At 33.8% G+C, this 18,467-nt stretch overlaps 2 protein-coding genes across 2 annotated transcripts; both read left to right on the top strand.

Moving 5' to 3' along the window:
- The first annotated feature begins 12,888 nt into the window (after nt 1–12,888).
- Nucleotides 12,889–14,262, top strand: LOC126696565 (uncharacterized). Its single transcript, XM_050393283.1, has 2 exons — nt 12,889–13,491; nt 14,167–14,262. Exons 1-2 carry the CDS (start codon nt 12,889–12,891, stop codon nt 14,260–14,262), a joined length of 699 nt encoding a protein of 232 aa, XP_050249240.1.
- Nucleotides 14,263–16,036: 1,774 nt separating this feature from the next.
- On the top strand, nt 16,037–16,842 carry LOC126696566 (uncharacterized). Its single transcript, XM_050393284.1, has 2 exons — nt 16,037–16,642; nt 16,765–16,842. Exons 1-2 carry the CDS (start codon nt 16,037–16,039, stop codon nt 16,840–16,842), a joined length of 684 nt encoding a protein of 227 aa, XP_050249241.1.
- The last annotated feature ends 1,625 nt before the right edge of the window (nt 16,843–18,467 follow it).

Genomic DNA, 18,467 nt, shown 5'->3' on the forward strand with positions numbered 1-18,467 from the left:
AAATCCTCCCCAGGTTTTTACCGGTTTGGTTTCCTGGGTGATCATATCGTGTGTTATTTATTTTTCGCTGTTTTGCATGATTTGATCTTTATAATTGTGATAACCTAGACTTGTTTAATTGGACTAAATAACAACTTGGCTAATTACCTAGGTTTAATCAATTGTCTAAGGGGTCTAAAAACTATCACTTTACATTTCGTGGGTATAAGGGTATTTATAGTAGTGTACATGAGGAATATGAAAAGACATTTTTCTGCAAAACAAGTTGTTCTGGCAACTCACACTCAACTGGGATGAGTCGCGAGTTTGAGTGGCAAAATAATGACTGGCCAGACCATCCTTTTTGTCCTGTAGTGCTCCAACTGTCGTGACCCTTTAGCATCCTGCATGCTTCACGTGTAACATTTTGGCAAGTCAACAATCGCGAGAATCCTCTTGAATGCACACATACTTGAATTTTTCACACTCTTTCACACACAACCCTTACATGATTCCTATCTAAATACAGGGTATCTAATTGCTGAAATACAAGCAAATTTGGTACAGAATAAAGCCAACAGATGGTAGAATAAATTCAACCTTACATTATTAGTTTACATTCCATTATATTGTAGGCTAAACAAATTTGTAAAATTATAGTTAAGAAAAATAGGGAAAACCACTGTCCATAAAAAATAAAGTATGAAGTTTTTCTCCTTAATTTTTCATCTTTGATTATCTTCAAAAGAAGAAAAAGAAATAAATTTAGTGGAAATTTGAAATTGTTATTCTTTTTTTTCTACTAGATAGTGGTAAAATAACTATTTTGCTCTTGTATCTGGTTTATTGTTAGGGTTTGAAGCTGCTTAAGGCTTCTCTGCAGTCGAAAAATGTTCTAACTGATGTTTCCTCCCGACGGTGAAACAAGAAGTCTAGATGAAGTACTACTATGAATTTTGAATTGTTCGAATTTTGTGGAATTGCTAGATTAATGCTTTTTTGTTTTGTTCCAAATATGTTTCTAAATGCCAAATCAGGCTTAGCAATGTAATTGACAATTTGCTTACTCTTCTCTCGTCTAAACTCTGCGTCTACATGTGTTTCTGTTAATTTTCACCTTATAATGGTTGGACTTTGCTGAGTTTTTAAGCAGCATCATTTTTCTTCTAGAATTATGACTTCGTTTGGAGGAAAAATGGCATTTGCCCCTAATTTACAAACTATGCAACAAAATGCCTTTATTTCGAAACTATTTAGCGAAATGTGTTTTTGCAAAATCGAGTTCCAAGTAAAATTCAATATCCTCAAAATCGAGTTATATGTATATTTTTAAATGGAACTCAACATTAGCAAATGTCAAGCTTCACTTAAATTTTCAAAAAAATTTAATTATCAAAATATGCATAGAACTCGACACTGCTAATATCGAGTTTCATCTGTAACTCGATTTAATTAAAATTGAGTTTCAAAAATTGAGGCATTTTGCTAATTAAATAGTTTCAAAACATGGTCATTTTGTTACATAGTTTGTAAATTAGGGGCAAATACTTTTTTTTTTCCCAAATTATAGAAATAAATCATAGTTGGTCAATTGTTATTAGTTCTAAGTTGAATTTACCACTGAAATGATTTTTTTGCTCCACCAATCATTACCTTTTACATAATTTTTACTAAAAATGTTATAAAAATATTATAGACATATCATTTTTCAAATTAAAAATGTGTTTGATACCTATTTTCACGGTAAGGTCCATGTTTAATTGATTCTAAAAAAAAAAAGAATTGAAAGCTCAAATAGTGTAAAACAGTAATGCTTGTTTAGACCCCCAAATAAAAACTTACCACTAAATTGCTTTTACCCTACTTAACTAAGTGTTGAATAAGAGTAAGTGTAACACAATGAAATCATAACAACTCTTTAAGGCCTAAGCATATACAATAAACAATAAATGTAAAGTTTAAAGGGTAGGAAAGAGAGATACAAACACAAGATGTTGTGAAATTTTAAAATACTCGCAAGTGTACAAACCGTATCGAAGTATAGTTTGACAATAATGAGATCGAACCTATAGGGACTTGAATGAACGTAGGAAAATTAATCAAATTAATCCTAATCTAGTTTAATAAAAATTGGTTGTTTGAAATTAAATATACTAAGCAAATAATTAAACTAAGCAAAGATATAATATAAAACAATAAAGAGATGTAAACAATCTAGAGAAATGATTTAAGGTTTTGGAATCCGTTTTGTTAATTCATATCAGCATATGTTTATGATCATTAATTTTTCCAAACCACTACATGATAATCTAGAAATCAATCTTGCTACCATGGAAAATATTATCATTAAAATTTCTATTTAAATATCGAAAGCATGTTCTTCTTCGCTTCCTAGGTACAAAATCAAATCATCAATTGTATCCGTAGCCAAACAAATTATAAAAGATATCCAATTTTAAAATCAAGAAATCATAAACCAAGCATTCAATTAATTAAGACAAATCCTAAATCATGAGAAAAACATGATTGAACTCATATCTAGAATCTCATTCTAGTCAATTGATATGAAGTAAGAACAATTTAAATCATTAAAGAACGACTATTGTGGGAAAAATCAAATCACATAAATATTACTGATAATCTTTAACAAGGTTTCATTCTCAACCCTAATTATATATTTAGCTACTCATGGTAATTGAAATAAAATAGAAGAATAAAATACTAAGCATTAAACTAGACAAATAAAATAGAGAAAGAAATAGTCACAATGCTGTCATGGAGAAGACACATGCGGCACTGCCTCTTGCTCCAATTTTCAGTTTTGCATCCCAGCCCTAGCACTAGCCTCCTTTTCCTTTGAATTTTGCCCTAAAGAGCCTTTAAATAGGTCAAGGAATCCTATAACAAGTTGAATTCCCGTTTGGAGAAAATCTCAGATTTTTAGGTTTCAATTAACCGACGATTTTGGCCAATTTAACATCAGAATTCGAACTATTGGTAAAAAACAAAGTTGTTGCCCTTTAAGTTAAATTTTCAGCCCAACTTGAATTATCTCAATTGGACTTCTTAGCAGAAATTTATGCCAAAAATACTAATTGATGTGTAGGCTGGAATCCTAATTCGAATTGGACTTGGATTTGGAGGAAATTTCCTTTGATTCCTTGCTCCAATTGGACTTAAATTTAATTGGGTTGACCTTCTTTAACTTCATCATGGCCCTTATAAAAGTAAAGTCCATTAGCTTTCTTCTTTGCACAAATCCACTTATTTAATTTCATTCTCCTACAAAAAACAAATATATGCAATAAAATTCAATTAAGCACAAAATTGATTAACTGGCATTATTCCAAAACCAAATATAAAATGCATGAATTACCTCAAAATACTTAAGATGATGCTTTCTAACAATGATATAAATATACAAAATTAAGCTATTATCAATGCACATTACAAAATAATACCGAGACTTGTTATCGAAGAGGAAACTGAAGTACTCAACGAAAAACCTCACTGTCGCCCTTCAAGCTGAATCGATCCACTAGTGAATAAAGTTTGAGTATAAGAATATCAAAAAGACTCTCCAAGCCTAATCTACTCACTGTATTTGAACCTTCCAAATTCCAATTATTAACGGGCTTCACCGAGTCACATCATCAGTAGTTATCTGAATCCTACAATTAGTTCCAAATTGCATCCGCCAATCAATGGCTTCTTCCAATACTTCCCATACACACCAAAACTTCTCTCAACACTTAGGTTGGATGAGGTAAGTGTTTGAGTTAAGAACCTCTCAAGGATTTATGATTGAAGAGATAGGAGTAGAGAAAAACTAAGAGAATTTGTGTAGATGATTGTGAGTTTACAATCCCTAACTCTTAAATGTATCGTTAGGGTTTTCTTTCTGGTGGTCTCCTTACAATTTTGTGGGTAATGTGTGTAAAGAAATGAGGTAAGCACTTTTTAAAATCATCTAAACAGAGAGTTTCGCAGATCACTCACTAATTGACCAAGGTGCAAAGTGACTCAGGAAAACCATCCTGGCATAAGTCTTTTTAGCTTCCGACACGTGCTTTTCACGTGGCTTTTCACAGGTCGTCCACTCGTGAGCTAGTTGCAAGCAAGTCACGAAATTCACTGTCTTCACAAAACTTTCACACTTAACCCTTACATTAATTCCCACAAATATGCAGGAACATGATTGAACATAATACTATTAAATTTGACACATAATTAAAACCAACAAAAATAGAATTATAAATTTAAACTTTACAAAATCCACATTTACTTGATACAATAACAAATATTCTATGGGTAAAACACTATTTATTTTGTTATTTGTATGCAAACTATTGTAGTAGTGATTGTTTTTTGTCTTTATTAGCTAAAGTCCAAACAGTTAGAGTATCCCAACGCAAATTCGAATTTAGTTTTTCCTTTTTGTTTTAGATTAGTTTTCCCTCTATTCTCTCTCAGTCTCTCACCTGCCAAAATCATGTCAAGATTTAACCAATGTCAAACCACATTTATTTCTTCTTCTTTTTTCAATTTCCCAAATGCTCTCCTCTTCACACCTTTTCTCCTCTTTAGGGCTCACTCTCCCTCTATATATTTTTTTTTTAATTTACTTTTTCACCTCACCATAACTCTGATTCTTCCCTCATCAGTCTCATCATCCCCCTGGATTTTCAAAATTTTCCTTAACTGAAGTAGCTTTATAGGCAACATTCATATCAGCTCATCAACTATTTTATAATTATGTAAAATACACATTTTGACTAATTTTACACCTTTTGAGCCAAAAAAACATCAACATCAGTGAAGGTAAAAATGCGTAAAATATACCCAGCCGGTGTAAATGAACAGTAAACCGGTATATTTACACGGTTACTGTTCATGTTTTGCCGATTTTTTTATTCTTTTTTTTCTCTCTCCTCCATCAAACTGCAACAAACTAGCGCAGGGAAGAAGGCGCCAGCGCCACCACCAAACACCGCAACCTAGCACAGAGAATTAACCCAAAATCAACACCACCTAACCATCACTCAATCACCACCACCACCACAACCCATCCAGACCCATGATAATCCAATCACAAAATCAACCAAAACCAAAGAAAAATCTAACCAAAAATCAAACCTTCAATGGAAGACTCAACAACTTAGAACCCAAAATCAAACTTTCAACAGAAAACCCATCAACCTAAACTCAAATCAAGGCCGTTGTCACCACTGCCATGGAGAGCTTACTGCTTTCCTTGCTCGTGGAGAGCTTGCTGCTACCATTAGAGAAGAGAGAAACAAGTGCTGAGCTACGACAAAGGAAAAGATCAAAAAAAAAAAAAAAAAAAAGAGAACAGACAGTGGGAGAGGAAGTAGAGAAAGTAATGTAGGACACAATTTACTATTTAATTATTGTAATTTATTATTTTTGGTATTTTTATGTAAAAAAAAAAACGTTATTTTAGATTTAGGTGATTTATTTCCTTGTTTTTAGGTGCATTTAATGCTTTTTAGGTCAAATTTGATTCCTGTCATGGTTAGGTATCAATTAGGAGTTATTTTAGATTATATTTTCTTGCCTGTCAAGTTTTAAGGAGCCCTTAAATAGGCCCCTAAGTCTGTAAACGTTTTTAATAGTTTATGATCAATAAAAAATTCAGACTTGTGTCTATGGTGGATTCCAGACCTATCACCTCATGGATTCAAGGAACCCCTCGTGGATTCGAGGTTTACTACCCAGGAACAAACTAGTTTCACAGTAAAAAAACCGGGGGGGAAACCTTCCCGAAAAGCAATCCACTATAGTAAAGAGAAGTTTTAGATCTAGTACAAACACTTTGTCCCTAAACTCTACAATCCCTGTAGATGAATTTACAGCAGAAACCTTTTACCGCTTTAGAACCTCTGTACTCTTCAATATATAAATGCCACCCTTTTTGCATGGATCCCAGTACGTGACTAATCAATGATGCACGGCTCCCAGTATGTGACTAACACACCAACTTAAAGAAGATGTTGGCTGCAAAGTTCTTCACTTCATCAACAATGAAGATCAAGAAGCATTGGGTTACAAAACCCTAAGTCGTAAAGACGCAGTAGCTTATTTTAGAGAGAATAAGGTATCGGTCACCTTTTGCATATGTTATCCTTATATTCTCATATGTGATGGCTTCTTAAATAAGCTTTATATATGTCTAGAGTTGTGAGAAAAGAAACCCTACACATACATGTTAACATGGGCAGAAAATCAGATCTGAAAATCTGAATTCCCGTAACCTCGATAGATAGTATTTGTCAAGCCTCATTAAACCTCGATAGATATCTATCTATTGAGCAGCTGTCGAGTTATCTGTCCAGTTTTAGTGAACAACTTTTCTTCACTTGTTTCTTGGTCCAATCTTCATGACTTTAATATTAGACTTGAACAAGCAAAAAGAGTCCTACTTTAGATAAAAAGAATTAAAGCAGATGACAAACAGAAAAGACAATTAAGTCTTAGGCTCCTTTCTCACCCACACGACACGAGTCTTTGGCCGTGAAGATGAAAAGACACGTGTCCTACTATGTCTACTAAAGGACATAGAAGAATTAGAATTCTCCTGAAAGTGAGTTAAAAAGCTCAAAAATTTTAATAAATCTCCAAACAAAGGTGTAGGTCCTTGAGAGGAAACCTATGACCGTTTGGACAATTGCTTATGAGGATACAACTTAAAGCAATTAGGACGAATGTGTCTAAAAACACCGTAATGGTGACAAACATGAGGTTTAACAAAGGATTTAGAATTAGTCAATTCAGTTTTAGATTTCATACCTTTATCACCTTTCTTAGATTGAAGCACAAAGACAATCTTTGATCCAAAAGTCGTGGAAGAGAAGGGGCTGGAGGAGACAACATATCCTAAGCCAGTCTTATCACAATTAGGCTTTTGAGCACTCAATACCTCATCAAGTTTTGCACTAGACATCCTTTCTATTTGAGTTCTAGCTTGACTAAGCTCTACCTCAAGATTTTTGATTTTCTCTTCTAATGAGGCGTTCTCCACAACAAGAGTCTCAACTAACCTTGTAGTCTCATCTAGTTTGACTAACAGATCAGCTTTTTCAATTTTTAACACATTAAGCTCTTTTCTACAAAGATGAGAAATCTTTTTAGATTTTATAAATTCAGTGCATAGCTTATCATAGGCTTCCTCAAGGGTCAACTTCTTGGGTACTTCATCATTAGAAGAATCCTCACTGTCACTAGCACTCTCCATAATCACCTTATCGGTTGAGGCAGCAAAGGCCATAACGTGACTACATTCATCCACATACTCATCAGAAGAGTCATTCTCAGTATCACTCCAAGTAGCAACCAACCCTTTATCATTTGACTCATTGGTCTTTTCCTTCATAAGGTAGTTTGGGCACTCTATCCTTATGTGACCAAAACCTTTGCACTCATGTAATTGGATGAGGGGTTTCTCATTCTTGCCCTTCCTTAAGGATTTAGATTTCCTAGGAGGTTTGCCCTTATCCTTTTTCCTAAATTAAAGAAGCTTGATAATCTCATTAGTTATGAAGGTTAGATCCTCATCCTCATCATCATCTTCATCTTCATCACTTTGATCTTCATCTTCAGAGTCCTCAATCTCTTCCTCTATACCTTTAAGAGCCAAGTTTTTACTCTTTCCACCTTTTCCCATTGAGCCTAATCCCATCTCATAGGTTTAAAGGTTCCCTACAAGCTCAGTCAAAGGAAGTTGATTAATGTCCTTCACTTCTTCAATGGCAGTGATCTTGGCATGGAATCTTTCAGGTAAGGACCAAATGATTTTTCTAACAATCTTGGATTCTACTATAGATTCTCCAAGATTGAAGACAGAATTCACAATATCCATGAGTTTAGCATAGAACTCATCAAAATGTTTCATCCTCCTCCATTCTTATTTCTTCAAAACTACTAGTGAGTCTTTGAAGCTTCACAATCTTTACTGCCTTGGTACCTTCATAGGTGGTCTCAAGAATGGTCCATGCTTCCTTGGCAACTTCCGTGGATGATATTTTCTTGAATTCCACATTGGTCACCCACAAAACAATGCATTCAAGGCCCTATTGTTGAAATTTGCCGTTATGATTATTGTTTCATCCCAATCCACTGGCGCATCCTTTGGCTTAATCCAGCCAACTTCAACAACTTGCCATACCTATTCACCTAAAGCCTGCAAAAAAACTTTCATATGAACTTTCCAGTACGCATAATTAGTGTCATTAAATAAAGGAGGAATCAAAAGAGATTGTCTACGATCCATGACAACGGGGGTCAAGGATTACACTTAGGAAATTAATTCAATCAGAGTGAACCTGCTCTGATACCACTTGTTGGGAAATTTACACCCCGGTTGATAGAATTAATAAGTTTTAAACCTAAATTGTTAATTAAATTTATTATGAATAAAACTTGTTAAAACAAATGAACATCAATATCATGTCAAAATCATGCAGCGGAAAAAATAAATAAGACAAGATATGATGACCCAAGAAAACTAATGAAACAAACTAGTTTCACAGTAAAAAACCTGGGGGGAAACCTTCCCGAAAAGCAATCCACTATAATAAAGAGAAGTTTCAAATCTAGTACAAAACCTTTGTCCCTAGACTCTACAATTCCCATAGATGAACTTACAGCAGAAATATTTTACTGCTTAGAACCTCTGAATTTTTCAATATATGAACGCCACCCTTTTTGCACAGATCCCAGTATGTGACTAACCAATGATGCATGGCTCTCAGTACGTGACTAACACACCAACTTGAAGAAGATGTTGGCTGCAAAGTTCTTCACTTCATCAACAATGAAGATCAAGAAGCACTTGATTACAAAACCCTAAGGCGCAAAGACGCAGTAGCTTCTTTCAGAGAGAATAAGGCATCGGTCACCTTTTGCATATGTTTTCCTTATATTCTCATATGTGACGGCCTCTAAAATAAGCCTTATATATGTCTAGGGTTGTGAGAAAAGAAACCCTACACATACATGTCAGCATTGGCCGAAAATCAGATCTGAAAATCTGAATTCCCGTAACCTCGATAGATAGTATCTGTCGAGCCTCATTAAACCTCGATAGATAGCTATCTGTCGAGCAAGTGTCGAGCTATCTGTCCGCAGATGTTGAGCTATTTGTCCAGTTTTAGTGAACAGCTTTTCTTCACTTGTTTCTTGGTCCAATCTTCATGACTTTAATACTAGACTTGAATAACATATTTCTTAAAGTATTAAACACATCCTAGATCTATCCAAATACAAGTAAAGTGCGTTTTGTCAAATGATTAGCTAATTACACAAAATATGTCCTTAACAGATGTGTATTTTGTAGTTCAATAAGACATGAAATATCAGTACATATTGATGTAAATCCAAAAATAAATTTTTTTTTTTAAAAGGTATAATATTGTAGAAATGGACCAAATGACTAGCAAAGCTAAAGACGCAAAGAAAATTACATAATTTCGCAAGTTATAAATGGTGGATTTGTGAGCTCAGTATTTTTTTTTTGTTGGGTAATTGTTTATTGCAAGGGATAGAATTCTCGCTCCAACGGTTACAAGGAGAACCGAGTACTACTAGATTATAAGGCCCAGTAATTGTGAGCTTAGTATTTGACATCTATCATTTATAGTTTGTCATACGGTGAGTTACGGTAAAAAGTGTAAAATTTTGCATATCCCTGACATATTCCACCAAATGACTAGTAGCTTATAAAATTGGGATTTTTTTTTTGAGGCCAGACAAGCTTCGTTAGAAAATAAATAAATACAAAATACAATTAAAGCATCCTTCATAATCACCTTCAGACCTTCCATTGAATCTTGGGGCAGTTTGGTTTCAGTTATTAAACACTGAAAATTGTTGTTTCAAAAAATATATATTATGTTTAGTAAAATAGTTTTTTTAAAGGTGTTATAGAAACGTGGCTCAAATTAAGGTGTTTAAAAATTTATTTTAGAAAGCTCCTCACGGTAGCTTTTGGATTAGACAATGCGGATTAGACAACACACCACAGAGCTATCCCTCTCTCCCATGTCAGCTGCCCTCTTTTTCCTCTCTCTTCGAATAAAAAATTATAAAGTGGTACAATTTTGTCAGTTTATTTGGTTATTTTGTTATGTTAATGAGTGCTTTAAATATTGATTAATAATTCAATTAAAATTTTTTTTATGAAAAATAAATAATGTTTTGATTATTTTTTTTATTTTTTATAAAAATAATATCAAAATTTTTCTAAAATAGATTATTAACTAATGTCCTAAGAATATTCATAAATATTTTTCTTTTTTCTTTAATATAAAAAAAACATATACCAAACACACAACTCACAATAAAATTGAAATATAATATCAAACACAATTTTTTTTATTATAATTACTTTAAAAATATATATTTTCACAGTATTTTTTAAACTATAGTTTTCCATCATTTTAAACCATGCTTAAAAATCTCCGACCAAACGTTCTTTGGCCACATCACAAGGGTCTTCTACAAAACTCAAAGCTTACGCTTCCCAAGGAATAGAGATGGGTCTTTCTCCTTTCAAAGCTTTGTTAATAACACCTATAGAAACCTTTGGGTCTCCTTCATTATTACTTTTCTCAAATTTAGTTCTTGACTCAATAAAATTGCCCATTTAAATCCTTTTGCCTCAGCTGCACTCACTATTATATTGCCTTTCATCCCTGTGCCAGCAACTTTAATTACTCTACCCTTCCAATCTCTTACAAGTTACAACAATAGCTATGCATACATTATCAAAATAAAAAAACAATAGCTATGCATACTTATCAAAAAACAAAAAAAAAAAAAAAAATAGCCATGCATATAAATTTATCTGATACTGTAGTGTCAGTTTATTTTGAAGATCCCGTTGGCGGGGGCCTGTAACCACCCTCTCAACCACACCACCTCTACACAGCAACCCAATCACCACCACACAACAACCACCATGACACCAAACCCACCACAAAACCAGCAAATATCCAGCCACAAACCAACCACAAACCCATTAAAAAATAACCAAACAAACCCGGCACCACCACCGCCACTGCCACCACCACAAACCCACATCAGCAAACCACTGCCACGACAACCCCCACCCCCACCTCCACCATCATCAACACCCACCACCACCACAATCCCCCACCACTACCACCACATTAGTCACAAACCCAACCCCCCACACACACACACACCCACACTCATCAAACCCATCGCCACCGCAACCATCCACCACTGAAACACAACAGATCGGTAGAGATCGGACCAAGCAAACCCACGCCGGACCAAGCAAGCACATCATCAAACCACACGCTAGACCAAGCAAACCCAACCAAGCACTACCCACGTCGGACCAAGCTAACCCAACCAAGCGCACCCATGCCGATCTCAACCAACTACACACAGAGAGAAAAAACCCGGAGAAGACGAAGTGAGAAAAAACCTAAACACGCCAGAAAAAATGCTGCACCGTGAGAGAGAGAGAGAGAGAATCAGGGAAGAGGAAGTGAGATCAAAGGGAGAGTGGGAGACAGAGAGTGTGAGACAGTACAAGTAAAAATTAATCTAAAATTATACCAGTTGCTATAGTACCGTCATATAAGGAAGGCGGTATTGTAGCACTATTGTGAAATATTTTACAATTAGAGGTCCGGGTAATGTCTTGTTTTGTGCATACTAAAATTCCTTTAACATTTATATTTACATTACCCAATACGATTGTTCTCTAGAAATTTTTACAAGGATTGTCATCAAATTTACATTATAAAAAAAATTTATTAAAAAGAGAATTTAATTATATCGAAACTAAAAAAAAAAAACACATGGATATATGAAGTTTTATAAGTTCCTTCAACTAACAAAATGAAAAGGCAAAAAGGATAGAATGAGAGATAAAATTAGAATTGAGAATATTGAAACAAGAGTAATAAAGTAAGTGAGAGTGAGCCAATTAAGCTGCCGAAAAGAACAGAATTGCTACTACCATAACGGCAAGGAGAGTAAAGACTCACGGTTATGGTATCTCTCCAATAGTAATATTATTTTTTTTTTTTGGAAAAATGGAATTAAAGATTATTTTTTATGAAATGAGTTAAGGGAGTTACAAATTTGAATTATTATGGTTTTTTTTTAATTATTATTATTATTATTTGTTGTTGTTTTGCCTAATATCGTTGTTTGGGCTAACCCTGTGTGGGACGGAATGTGAGAGTTAGGTGGGACGAAGACATTTTTACCATCCCTACTCAGTAATCATAACTCTAACTCACACCATGAAGCTTGAGGTATTTTGCTATATCCAATATTAAAGTCCTGGAATTAAACTTTGAGAGAAAGTCTAGAGATGCAAATAATTTGATAATTGTTGATGTGGTAAATAAAAAAAAGTCATGTCAAGGACACAAATTGTTAATGATAAATAAAAAAAATTTCATGTTAATAGTAGACCTAAATGAAAATCCATAAGATCTTACCAACCTAATTAGTGTGAAAAATATTGCCAAAAGCTTAAACATTTCTATTAAAAAAAAAAAAGAAAAAAAAGCCAAACTAGTAGTAATTCTGTTTCGCTCATTCCCATTATTTATTAATGGGCCTTAATTGGCACAAAAAAACTTACATACTTTCTTGGGAAAGCCAACGTTGGCACCTCATCACGTTTCCAGAAACATGCATATGGTTCAATTTTCCCACACTAATACATAGCGCCTCATGATATTTTCAATGAAAACGTACATGGTTCACTTAAACATAAGACCATTCCTCTTTCCCATACGCTAAAGCTTCTTTCCAATTATATATAGACCTATATAATGCACCTATCAACAGTCAACACTGCCACTTCAAATTTTCTGAACTAAATCAGCCTAAAGAATTACAATGGCGTCCTCTAAAGTGAGCATGAAGCTTTATATAGATAGAAAGAATAGCCGAGTGCTGTTTGTTGAAGCGGGCAAGGAATTCATCGACTTCCTCTTTAACTTTCTGGCACCACCAGTCGGAACTCTCCTTCCACATCTCAATCGAGAAGTATTGAGCGGCTTGCATAACATTTACGAGAGCATTCAAAATTCTAGCGGTGCTTACCTTCAACCAAACGTACTCAAAGACACTCTCCTGAAGCCCAAAGTTTACGTCTCCGGTGGTTGTGCAGACCCTCTCCTCCAATTGCTAGACGTCGAATTTTCAACACCCTGGACAATCTTTGGGTGTTATGAAAAGCACACATATATGTCCAAAGATTATGGCCTAAACTGTCCTATGTGCAACAGACCTATGAACTACTCTTATAAACTTATAGGCCCATCGTCAAAACCCTCCTCCGGGGAGGGAGGGTACGTGAAAGGGACGATTACGTACATGGTGTCGGATGATTTGGCGGTGGAACCGTTGACCTCAATTATTGGCACTCTTCGTAACAAGTTTAATGTCAAGGACATAGGGGCCCTTGACGAGAAAGTGGTTGATTTGGACATGGATGTGGTATGTTTAATCACTCTTTTCTTTTTTAATTACCACACTCATTCTTTTACATATTTTAATTTCTGTTCTTTCATTTGTTGAAAATTATACTAACAATTAAAAGCTTCTTAAAACTGAGGTTGGGTTCTACTTATTTTTCTATCTAAGGCCTTATACCTAAACCTTAAGTGGTCTTTTAATCTTAGCTAGACTGGTTTGCTCAATATATATATCATCAGATTCAGCTTGACTGGCAAGTAGAAACTGTCATGATTTTAGAGTACATATATAATATATCGAGTAATGGCATGGCGTGGGCATGGGCATGGGCATATTTTCTCAGTCAAAAAATAAATAGGGCATGGAGTTATTCTTGTTCAATTTGCATTTCAAAGTTATTTGCAAAATAATAATAATAATAACAACAAAAGATCATTAATTTTAATGGCTACAATTACCGTACACTTTTGGTGCGATAGTCACTATATAAGTATAAGTGCTTGTAAAGTGTGGAAGGCAAGGGTCAGGAAGCAAATATGCCTAAAACCTACCATTTTTACTTAAAAACCTATTGTTGTATCCCCTTCCTTCGCTATCCACTCAATCATAATAAAAACACACTGAAGTTCTGTATTGTGAAAGTGTCACCTTTTTTATTAATAAATATTTTGCTTGTGCATTTTGGCTTATTGTTAGGGTTTGAAATTGCTCAAGGCTTCTCTGCAATCGAAGGGTATTCTAACTGATGTTTTCCTCCCAATGATGAAGAAGGAAGTCAAGATGGAGAAATAAGTATCAATTTTCTGAATTCCGTGTGATTGGCAAATTAATTTTGTTTTGTTTTGTTACAATTGCGTTCTTAATGTCAAATCTTGTTTTGCAATGTAATGAACCCTTGTGTTTATGTTTGTTAGCCAATATGTTCAACAACTTTTGGTGCAAAATTTTGCTAAGTTTTCTTTTTCTTTTCAAGAAAAAAAAAATGCAGTTTTGCTACTTGGGAATACATAATTCTTTCATCTTTAATTTGTGTTTACTACTACATTAATTATCGATAAGATTGCTTGGGTGTGGGAGGGAGAAAGACTTGCAAGTTCACTTATACCATTATGCCTTCTCAAATTTAAGTATACTTAATTTATCTTATATAATATATTAAAGTGGAAACCCAATCAAGAATCTAAATTAAATTTGGATTATTGTGTTGCTAGTGTCCTTCTAAAGGCAAAGTAACCATGTCAACATTTTCCATTTTGAGTGAAACGTACTACTGTACTGTCATATTTTTCTAATAACAAGTTTTTGAGTGAAATTTGTTTCAATAGAAGGTAGACCTCAAGGCTTCAAAATGAAACAAAGTTTACCCATGTTCGTTTTTTAATATGATGTCTCAAGCGACTAGCTTAGTAGCCAAACCGTGAATATTTTACTTCGCTTGATCATGTACTTGTGCAATTTGTGGCACTTTATTATCGTTATTTGTTTATTCTTTTTTAAGTTTAAACTGTATTCTACCAATAAAAGTCCTATTTTACACATTTTTCACCGAGATGGGTAGCGTCCTAAGCCTATTTGGAAGATCCTAAACTGTCAGAAAATTGTTTTTCATTCAAAGCTCAAGATCCTAAACTGTCAGAAAATTGTTTTTCATTCAAAGCTCAAAAATTCTAAGACCTCTAAATGTAAGTTCCATGGGTGTACTGAAATTTCATATTAGTGCTAATGAGTTTGTTTGTGGAATAAGTTAGAAGAAGGTTAGAGCTCATGAGCCATTACTACAATGGCCAAATATCTCTGTTGGAAACATTAAATGATATCAATTGAGTTACAAGTCTCTTGACAAAAAATCTTGAAATTTGAATATAGGAAAATATATATTTTACTTAAAATTATTACCTTAAGTCTCAAATCATATTGAGCCGACCTTATGGCCTTAAATTTGCTAGGAAATATTAAATCTATACAATAAAATATCTTTATTGGATATGGAATTAGTATCATAAATATCTTTATTAGATACATAAAATTATAAAAATATGAAAAATGGTGAGCTACACGGATTTTAACTTAGTTAATACTGTATTTGTTTGAGAAGTGATGATGTTGTAAACCCAACCAACTCACTTTAACATTTAATGAAATTGGTATATTTCACGTGGATAGGATCATTTTCCGCTAAGTTATCAATGAAATAGTTGAATTTTAGAATCTCGAGTTACCCTAAAAACCCTAAACATTATAACACCAACAACTATTTTAGTTGATTCTAATAAATAAACAAAAAATTGTATTATCTATTTTCAAAAAAAAGTTGGGTAAGTAATTCCAATTTGTTCTTTCCCGTTAGGCATGGCCTTAATTGGCCCAATAAAACATTAAATACTTTCATGGCCTCATGGGAAAGCCAACATTGGCATGCATGCAGCAATATTCTTTTCTAAAACTATTTATCTTCCCTATGTATTAATTATTATTTATTATAGCCTCTGTCCAGCCATATTATATATAGAATAGATCTACATGTCCTTATAAGCACAGCCACTAATTTCGATCGGCGTTGATAGCAATGGCATCCTCCAAAGTGAGTTTGAAGCTCCTCATTGACACAAAGGGAAAAAAAGTCTTATTTGCAGAAACTGGAAAGGACTTTGTAGACTTCCTTTTTAACCTTCTTTCTCTGCCAGTTGGGACTGTAATTCGTCTACTGACCAAGAATAGCATGGTGGGTTCCCTAGGAAATTTGTATGAGAGCGTTGAAACTCTCAGTGAGACTTACTTGCAGCCAAACCAGAGCAAGGACGCCATACTGAAGCCCAAAACTCCTATCAGTGCTTCTGATCTCCCTCTCCTGCTTTCGGCTGATGAAACGATGATCGGAAAAAAGTTTTACATGTGCCCAAATTTCCACAGAAATGTGGCTGATGATCCACGTGCCGCTTGTCCAAATTGCAATTGCTATATGAACACTAAAATACCATATATTGCCTTGGAAAAAGTGGCGTCTTCCGATGATGAGGGTGGCTATGTGAAAGGGGTGGTGACTTATATGGTGATGGATGACTTGGTAGTGAAGCCTATGTCTACTATATCCAGTATTGCTTTGCTCCAGAAGTTTAGTGTCAAGGAAGTTGGTGCACTTGAGGAGAGGGTTGTTGATTTGGGCATGGATGAGGTATATATATATGTATATATATAATATATGCTATTTGTTTTGTTTCCCATTATCTTACAGACCGTATTTGTTCATTTTGATTTTAGCTATTAATTAATGTTTCTTTTCATTTTTATTGATAGGGTTTGAAGTTGCTGAAAGCCTCATTGCAGTCCAAGACTGTTTTAAGCAGTGTTTTCCTTGGGAATATGGGAGCATAGGGACGTTATGGTTGCACCTTCGTGGAAATCAAGTTTGTTAATTTTGGGGTGGATTGTGGGGATGATTTGAATGAGAGCATGTGTTAGGAAATGGAATATGGGTTTTGTAATTTTTCTGAACTATTTGTTTTGTTCGGTCTAAATGGTTGTCTTGGTTTGAACTTTGAAATTTGAATGATGAGTTTTTATTTGCATCTTTATCTTTATCTTTTTCTTTTCTTTTTTCACTCCCATTTATTATTACTATCATTATTTAGGAAATGAGCATGTAATAGTGTTAGTCTTTTTATATATACTAGCCTCATTACATGCATTTCGCGCGTGCAATGACTTTTTTTTTTTATAGTGTCATAAATTTTCATTAATTCCAATTTGAGGTTTACACGTTTTCTTATTAATATTATGTATTTATAATTACTAATACAACCAAGAGTTATGAGGCTAGTTTCAAAAAATGAACAAATATTACATGTTTATTTGTAGAAAAAAAAATTGTGTTTTTATTTTATATATATAATTTTTATTTTGAGAATTTAATTTATAAGTGAATAAAACAATTCGAAAATCAACAAGAGAGTGATCTTATTTTTTAGACAATGTTATAGTGAGAGTTAGAATCCGTTTGGTTGGGAGGATGAAAAAGTGAGAGTATAGAAATAGATGGAAGATGGAAAAGTGGGAGGATAGTAAAGTTTTTAGTTTTTCTCATTTGTGTTTGGTTGAGAGGATGGAAAAGTGGAGGGATGAAAAACTTTTTAATTTGGTTGAAAATAAGGTTTGTATAAATTTACCATAATGTCCCTCTTAAATAAAACAAAAGGTAATACATTATACTTTTTTTTAAAATTGTGCATAGATGAAAGTGGACATTTAAAAAAATAGCATAAAAAATCATCCAAAAGTGTTTTCTTAAAACAATAATAAAAATAAAAATTAAGAAAAAAAAAGAAGAAGGAAAAGAAGAAGAACCTATCACCTGACAAAGAAAACAAAAACAAAAACAAAAAGCCAACGTTACAAAGGAAAAGTCAAAAGAAAAAAACAAAGAAAAAAAAAACAAAACAAAAAGAGCAAGCCAACTTTACAAAAGAAAAGTAAAAAAAAAAAAATCATAAACGTTAATTAGAGGTGGGGGCAATTTTGTCCAAATATTTTTCTCACTTTTCACTCCAATTTGGAGAGATTGTATTTTGAAAGGGGATGAGAGAAAACTTGTGGGCCCCACCACTTTTCTCTCCTCCTCCCCCTCTCAACCAAACAGTGAAAAATGTCATTTTTTACCCTATTTTCCATTCTCCCTGTTTTTACCCCAACCAAACATACCCTTAAAGTTATATTTTTACCGAATTATCCTTTAATTTTGTCTCTACTTCAACATAGAGGTGTATGGACATTTTTGAACTAAAAAAAAATGAAGATCTCAAATAAGGGAAACCTCTTAAATAGTAGTGTGTGTGTATATATATATTTTTTGGGGGGGGGGGGGGGGGGGAGACGCTGTCCTTTTATATTTTATATAGAGATCTTTACCAATCCCCTACTTAGGATAAGTTTAAACCTTAATAATCTCATATAATCATGAAACTAATAATTTAGCATCATTACTCACTTTTTTTTTTATAAGG

Source organism: Quercus robur, chromosome 8 (assembly GCF_932294415.1).
Source record: "Quercus robur chromosome 8, dhQueRobu3.1, whole genome shotgun sequence".
Taxonomy (NCBI): Eukaryota; Viridiplantae; Streptophyta; class Magnoliopsida; order Fagales; family Fagaceae; genus Quercus; species Quercus robur.

Bases quoted from the DNA above. Each gene is read 5' to 3' on its own strand.
- LOC126696565 (XM_050393283.1), top strand. From the start codon at position 12,889: ATGGCGTCCTCTAAAGTGAGCATGAAGCTTTATATAGATAGAAAGAAT. The intron at 13,492-14,166 runs GTATGTTTAATC...GCTTATTGTTAG, and splicing joins TTGATTTGGACATGGATGTG to GGTTTGAAATTGCTCAAGGC.
- LOC126696566 (XM_050393284.1), top strand. From the start codon at position 16,037: ATGGCATCCTCCAAAGTGAGTTTGAAGCTCCTCATTGACACAAAGGGA. The intron at 16,643-16,764 runs GTATATATATAT...TTTTATTGATAG, and splicing joins TTGATTTGGGCATGGATGAG to GGTTTGAAGTTGCTGAAAGC.